General features: G+C 45.1%; 1 protein-coding gene across 1 annotated transcript; it reads left to right on the top strand.

Annotated features, from left to right (window-relative positions):
- The first annotated feature begins 274 nt into the window (after positions 1-274).
- Positions 275-5,692, top strand: LOC130164699 (homeobox protein unc-4 homolog). The gene is made up of 3 exons (XM_056369594.1): positions 275-828; positions 1,523-1,698; positions 4,178-5,692. Exons 1-3 carry the CDS (start codon positions 564-566, stop codon positions 5,318-5,320), a joined length of 1,584 nt encoding a protein of 527 aa, XP_056225569.1. The 5' UTR covers positions 275-563; the 3' UTR covers positions 5,321-5,692.
- Positions 5,693-6,979: the final 1,287 nt, after the last annotated feature.

Genomic DNA, 6,979 nt, shown 5'->3' with positions numbered 1-6,979 from the left:
ATGGAGTCGGCCTATCAATCACTTAGCTAGTTCCACGCGGCAGCTTTGCCTCGTCCTCATTGTTTTGACAGGGCTGAATTAAAGGACCGCGCCAGGTGTAATTAGCGATCGATCCGGAAAGAAAGAAAACTCTCTCTCTCTCTCTCTCTCTCTCTCTCTCTCTTTCTGTTTTCCTCGTGCCTTCCGTTAGCCTACCCCATTAACCGCGCCGCTGACGTCACGGAGCGATTAACGTTTCTTATTGGTCCCGCGAGCAGATGGAGGAGCCCTAATGAGCTGGCTCGCGGAGAGAAAGAGCAGGGTTGACATCTCGGCTGGACCGTAAACGTGAAATACCTCGTACAGCCCGGTCTCCGCCGCTCCGCTGTTACACGCCGTAGACTGCCGTGGCCGCGGGAGACGGCCGTCTGCCTGGGTTCCCCTTCTCTCTCTCTCCCCCCAGCTGCCTTCACTTCCTCCTCCTCGTCCTCTCCCTCCTCTCTCTTGACTTTTTCTGACTGCATGTTCAGCCACACTGCCTCCCTCTGCATCTTCACTTCGGCCCCGCCGCAGCCCGGGCGAGCATGGACAGTCGGGTACTCGAGCATCCTCACGCCCAGTTCGGAGGCTCCTTGGGCGGGCTGGTGGGCTTCCCGTACCCGCTCGGCTCCCATCACCACCACCACCATCATCACCAGCACGTCTACGAGCTCGCCAGCGGACACCAGCTGCAGTCCGCGGCCGCCGTGCCCTTCTCTATAGACGGATTACTTAACGGCTCCTGCTCGGCCTCGGTGGTCGGCTCCAACCCGCTCCTGTCGCCCGACAGCCAGCAGTTCAAACTCTCAGGTAGGCCTGGCTCTCTCTGTCTCGTGTCTCATTTATAGACCTGTGCGGAGACAATGCTGTGTAGCAGGAAGAGTAATAAATGTAAGTAGCTTGTTTATAGCCAAATAAATTGGCCTGTGAGGGTAAATGACACATTTTTAACCAGTGAGGGCAGATTTTAAAGGAGAAAGTGAGTCTACCGAGAAAAACCATGCTGTTTAAAAGTTTTGGAGCTTGGTGAATTTAAAAAAGAAAAGTTTATGTGAGTAGACGAATTGATAATCATTTTATTGTAGAAGCTGAACTGGACGCCAAAATCAAAGTAACAACTTGTCATTTATATAGAGGAAATTGATGTTGAGCTGCTGATTCTTGCGTATTTAATGGTGAAAACTGATTTTTGCCGGTTATAAGGAAGGCAGTCAGATATCAGCAGAAAGATGTGTTTTGTAAAGGTTCAGATTTTGTGGCGGGATTTGTCAGAGTTCACGAACAACAAAATACTTAAAAAGAAAAGTGTGACAGCGCCGAGTTTTACACTAAACTGCTGCTTTACAAGCCATGACGGTCCTGTAGTATGAACCCATCTCTCTCCTCTCTCACTCACACACACACACACACACACACACACACATACACACACATACACACACGAACACACACACATACACACACACACATACACATGTACAAACACACGCGTCGACCACTGCAGATTCTGGGGACCCGGATAAGGACAGTCCCGGTTGTAAACGGAGAAGAACGAGGACGAATTTCACCGGGTGGCAGCTGGAGGAGCTCGAGAAGGCTTTCAACGAGAGTCACTATCCAGATGTGTTCATGCGGGAGGCGCTCGCGCTCAGGCTTGATCTCGTGGAGTCGAGGGTTCAGGTAAAGACACAAAGAAATGAGTCACATATTGAAAAGCACTAATTATTCGTTTTTAGTTAGAGTTCAGACTTTTTCACTCAAATTTATTTTTTAAATTATTGTTTAGATATTTCAATAAATTTGAATCTCACTTCCACGTCAAAATCCACAAAATATTCCATTGTAAGAATGATTCAGAGGGGCGCTTGTTTTGTGATGGTCCATGAAGACCTGCTCCACACTGAGATAGCTATTTGTCAATTATCAAAGCATCAATAAAGGTTCTCTTCTGAATTATGCATGGAGGCAACCTATTGATTTATGGGTTAATAAAAACAAGGCTATTTACTGAGCAAACCAAGGGAAGAATATGGTAACTAGTATCCTTCAGTTTTTTCATGCAATTCATTCATAATTTTATCATTTTAAAGAATCTATATAGGCTACTTTTAGGGGGTTAAGTTAAAGGTTTAAGATAATTGTAGATTTAATATATTTATATTTATATAAATAATATATTCATATATATTTATATATTTAATAACAACAACAATAATAATAATAGCTAATAATAATAATAATAATGGTAATAACAAAATTGATCAAATTCAACAGATATTAATAATATAAATAAAGTATTTTTTACTATCCCTTTATACATTTTGTCTTTATCATCAATAAAAATAATAACATGTTTGTACTAATAGAAGAATAATTATTATTATCATCAATATAGGCTACAAGAGTAAACTCATGTCATTTTGAGCCATTACTTTGAAGTAACAAAGTAAATGTAATTTTGTTAAAGGTGACGCTGCCATCTTTCAAATTTCGCCTTGAGGTTCTTTTATTTTGATAATAATTATAGTAAAATAATAATAATGTTAATAATAAAATAACAATAAATAATAATAATAATAATAAAATAAATGAATGGCTGTAGTAGACTATGTGTTAGCCTATTTGTTAAGTAGCCTTTGTAATAGCATGATATTCAGTGTGGTTTTTAGGCTACGTATATTCATGTATTTCTAAGTACTCCACTTACTGCTTGCATGCATGGCTGGATGGAGTAGATGCGGGACAGAAGCACTGTCGCCGTCGCTGTATGTTGTTTGGGGATTTTCGCTCCTAAACCGCAGATTATTGTTTCCTCAAGCTGCTTAACGCTCCTTTATCACCAGGTTTGCGGGGGGAAGATATAACCAACATTAACAATTCATAAGAAGCGCCATTGTCGCACATGATGTTGGTGTCCCGTCCTTATTATGCAATGTTCGCGGATCCTACTTCTGCATGCTAAACTCCTGGCGTTATCAGCGCCAAACATGCGGCCCTGAGCGCGCCCAGAGGCCGGGTAGTGAGAGCTCTCAGGCGGGGGAAGCTCCCTCTCTTGGCTCGGTGTGGAGGGAGGAGAGCCGGGGATTTCACCGTGCGATTGTTAAAGCCCCATGTGAGCGGAGGTCTGGGTGTAGAAGAATATACGGAGGCAGGATATGGCTGATTTAGCTAGGGTACAACTAAATGTAATTGGCGGAGTTGCCTATTACACAGACTCATAGGTAATTAACAGCGGCACATCTGTGCATCTGCTGGTCCGCCGCTGTGACCTATTAACCTAATGTAGTCTTTAGGTGTTTAAAGCCGCAGTAAACAGACAGACAGAGGCAGAGCACCGGCGCTTTGTGGTTTTTTTTCCAGCAGTTGTTTGGATTTGTTGCCAGTCTGGTTCAGTCCTCCTGATCTGATAACCACTCTGACACTGATTTATCTGTTTTGTCATGGCAGGTGTGAGGTCTGTTGTTGGCTGAGGCTGTCTTAGACACACACTACTATAAATGACATTTTGGCCTCCTTCACTGAATTAATGTGTTAGCTTTGTGAAGGGGGGCTAAATATTAGGAACACATTAAAATCAAAATCCATGAAAGCGAAAGTAAATTACCAAAGTTTAATCAACTCATCTCTGATACATTATCAAAAAATGATCAATGGCTTCACAAAGTTATTATTTATTACAAGGATATTATTTTGAATTCATGTAAATGATGTGGTCTGTTTCATCAAATTTATATGATAACTGTAGTTCCAGCTGGTGCTGCAGCAACCAGTTATTTTCATTGTCCATTAATTGATCCATTGTTTTTATATTGCTATTTACTTTGTAATAAGTCCGAAAATATTGAAACGTCTTGAATTTGCTTGTGATATAAAAGCAGAGAAAAGCTGCTGAGCATCTTGTTAGAGAAGCTAAAACGAGCTCGTCTCTGGCACTTTTCCTCATTACGTGACTTAAATGACTGATTAACTTTAAAAAATCAATTCTGCCAATCAACTAATTGCTTAATTGACTGATCATGTCAGAAATAGTCACAGCAAAATTGAAGAATGGCTCAATACTCTCAAGCAAAACTGATCTCATGTGCCAATATTCCACCTGTGTATATGTGTATTTCATGTGTGTGTGTGTGTGTGTGTTTATGTGTGTACGTGTGCACAGGTCTGGTTCCAAAACCGACGTGCTAAATGGAGAAAAAAGGAGAACACAAAGAAAGGTCCGGGGCGGCCTGCTCACAACTCCCACCCGACCACGTGCAGCGGCGAGCCCATGGACCCCGAGGAGATCGCACGCAGGGAGCGAGAGCGGGCAGAGAAGAAGAAACGGAAACAGGAGAGGAAGCTGCTGAAGTCGCAGAACAAACTTCTCGCTGGTGAAAGCTTCCACACACCTGGAGGCTCAGAGAGCGACAGCGGGGTCTCCCAGTTCACTGACAGCGAGCAGCAGTCGACAAACATTAACGGGACTATCCACCTTGAACTGCCAGCAACAAAGGGTGCAGGAGGACACCAAACTGAATCCAGCTGTGACCAAACGAGGCACGACTTCAGCCAACTACAAAACCACCAAAACCAAAGAACCACAGGAGAACCGGAGCAGGTTTCTCCAGGCAGCACGCACAGCTCCAGCCCTGGAGGCCCGAGGTCCTCTGCCCTGCAGAAAAGAAACCCTTTCAGCGTGGAGAGCCTCCTCTCTGACGCCACGCCTCGACGCAAATCTCAGCTGGACTTCCCTTCGCTGCCCAGTCAGAGGACACTGGTGGGTAAAGGTCACTTCTTGCTTTACCCCATTACCCATCAGCCCTTGGGCTTTCTAGTGCCCCAAACAGCCCTGAAGGCCACACCATGTCAGGACAACATTAACAGGCTCAGCCTGGGACAGAGGTGTGTGCCAAGCGAAGGGAGTCCTGCTCCCTCTGACCTCTCCAGCTTTGTCACTAAGCCTCTAAACTCGGATCATATGGAGCATAACACGCAGCATCACCACAATCACATTAGCAATAGAGTGGATGGAACAGACGTGGAGGAGTGTGGTGGTGACTGCAGCGAGGGAAGATTCCCTGTTTCTCCTCAGACAGCTCTGGCCAGACTGAGCTCCACACAGTCCAGTGACAGTAGCGACGAGAGGGGTCTGAAAGTTCAAACGGAGGCAGCGGCCAATGGCTGCCAAGCTGCCGAGCTGTGTGCAAAAGAGGAGGATGCAAGAGAGGAGCGGGCGTCTCCAGACCTCTCCGAGTGTCTCAAGGCAAACACAGACTGTCAAGAAACACCCGGAACAGATGGAGAGGATGTCGATATGGACTAACACTTGCAAGGAGCAAACATAAACAAAGGACCAGGAACACCGCTCAGACTATTCAAACATTCCCAAAGCTCTGCTGAGACACTCTAAAACATATCAGGAATCAGGAGACTTAATTCTCATCTATTTTTTAATCATAATGTGTGATCAATCCAGATGGCCCCCAAAAGCCGTGGCTGTCCTCATATTCAGGCTTTAGGCCCAAACACCTTTAGAAGCAGGTTCTTTTTCTCTTTTTTTGGTGACCAACTTGTAACAGAAACTAGGCTACAATAAACATCTTACACACAACAAAAATCCTCAGATATTGTAAAAACAAGAAAATGATATTTATATGTAAACATTTTGATAAATAAAGTTATTGTTTAAATTGAATCACTGTCTTTCCAGGGCCCTGTTGAGGGGGGAAAAGAGGGGAGGTTGCTGTGTGGCAGAACCTTGGATCATGGCGGCTGGAGTTTTGTCGTGTTACAGCTGATAAATCCCCCTTTTTCTCTGTGTAGTGAGCCGGAGCTGGGGCTCAAGTCCGTCTGGCTGTTTGTATTTATTGCTTTAACAAATTTATTCATTTGAAAGGCCGAGCTGGAATGAGGTTAGTGGCCGCGGGCTATAGGACCCTGCGCCTCCTGCTGAGTTTTGATATGAAAGTAATTATTTTCCCACTGGCTGCCGCGGGTCTCGAGGCAGTTTTTTTTTTTCCTCCTTTCAGCCCAAAGGGTTATTAGACATTACCGATTTCTAGTGATATGGAATCACATAAACTTCCTACAATAATAGAATTAGCATGAAAGGCAGGGGTGTCAAATTGAAATGGGAAAATAATAGCCGCGCCAGCTGCACCGTGTATGTGTGCGTGCGTGCTTGCGTGCGTGTCGTGTGTGCGTGAGTGCGCATAGACTATTGAGCGCGAGGAGGAGGAGGAGGAGGATGAGATGGTGGTAGATTCGTGGGGCGGAATTTTCATGAGCTGCCGCGGTTGTCAGACGGCCCTTGTAGTCGGCTATATTAAGATAGATGTTCGATGATATCCCTCATTGTTCTGTCGCTTATATTGATGTTGCTGCGTTATCGCCCTATTGATCATGTGTCGCACATAATAAGACAGGCGCGCTCCCGCCTGCCTGCGCCTTTTTACAAAAGCGCCTGGGCCCCTCGTCATTTGTTCTAATAGGACCGCGAGTCCCCCGGGGGGAGACAGATAAAGATATAGGGGAGGAAGATGGCGAGAGGAGGCGAGTGATGTGCCAGGCTTGCATTAATATTTTTTGACCAATTGTTGGCTGAACTCACACACACACACACACACACACACACACACACACACACAAAAGCAGAAGAAAGTGAAGAATGGCTGAATTACAGATGTTTAGGGACATAAGAAAAGACAAATTCTCTTCAACGCGCAGGTGTGTGCCCACGTGAACTCGATGGAGGTGCGTGCGCGCCTGTTTGGGAAGGAGTGTGTTTAGCTTATGAAGTGTAAACGCCACCAATTCCCTGGAAACTGAAATCCCAATTATTAAAACCATTAATTCTGGCGAGCCAGTGCGCGGAGGAGCCGTGTTGACAGCCCGGCTAAATATCCCTGATCCCTCCCGGTCACCTCGCCTTTATTTGCAAATAAATTGAGGGGGATTCGAGGGACAGAGCTTTACTTTGCTG

This window comes from Seriola aureovittata, chromosome 3, assembly GCF_021018895.1.
Source record: "Seriola aureovittata isolate HTS-2021-v1 ecotype China chromosome 3, ASM2101889v1, whole genome shotgun sequence".
Taxonomy (NCBI): Eukaryota; Metazoa; Chordata; class Actinopteri; order Carangiformes; family Carangidae; genus Seriola; species Seriola aureovittata.
This window is presented reverse-complemented; position numbering and strand designations above follow the sequence as displayed.

Bases quoted from the DNA above. Each gene is read 5' to 3' on its own strand.
- LOC130164699 (XM_056369594.1), top strand. From the start codon at position 564: ATGGACAGTCGGGTACTCGAGCATCCTCACGCCCAGTTCGGAGGCTCC. The intron at 829-1,522 runs GTAGGCCTGGCT...CGACCACTGCAG, and splicing joins CCAGCAGTTCAAACTCTCAG to ATTCTGGGGACCCGGATAAG. The intron at 1,699-4,177 runs GTAAAGACACAA...ACGTGTGCACAG, and splicing joins TCGTGGAGTCGAGGGTTCAG to GTCTGGTTCCAAAACCGACG.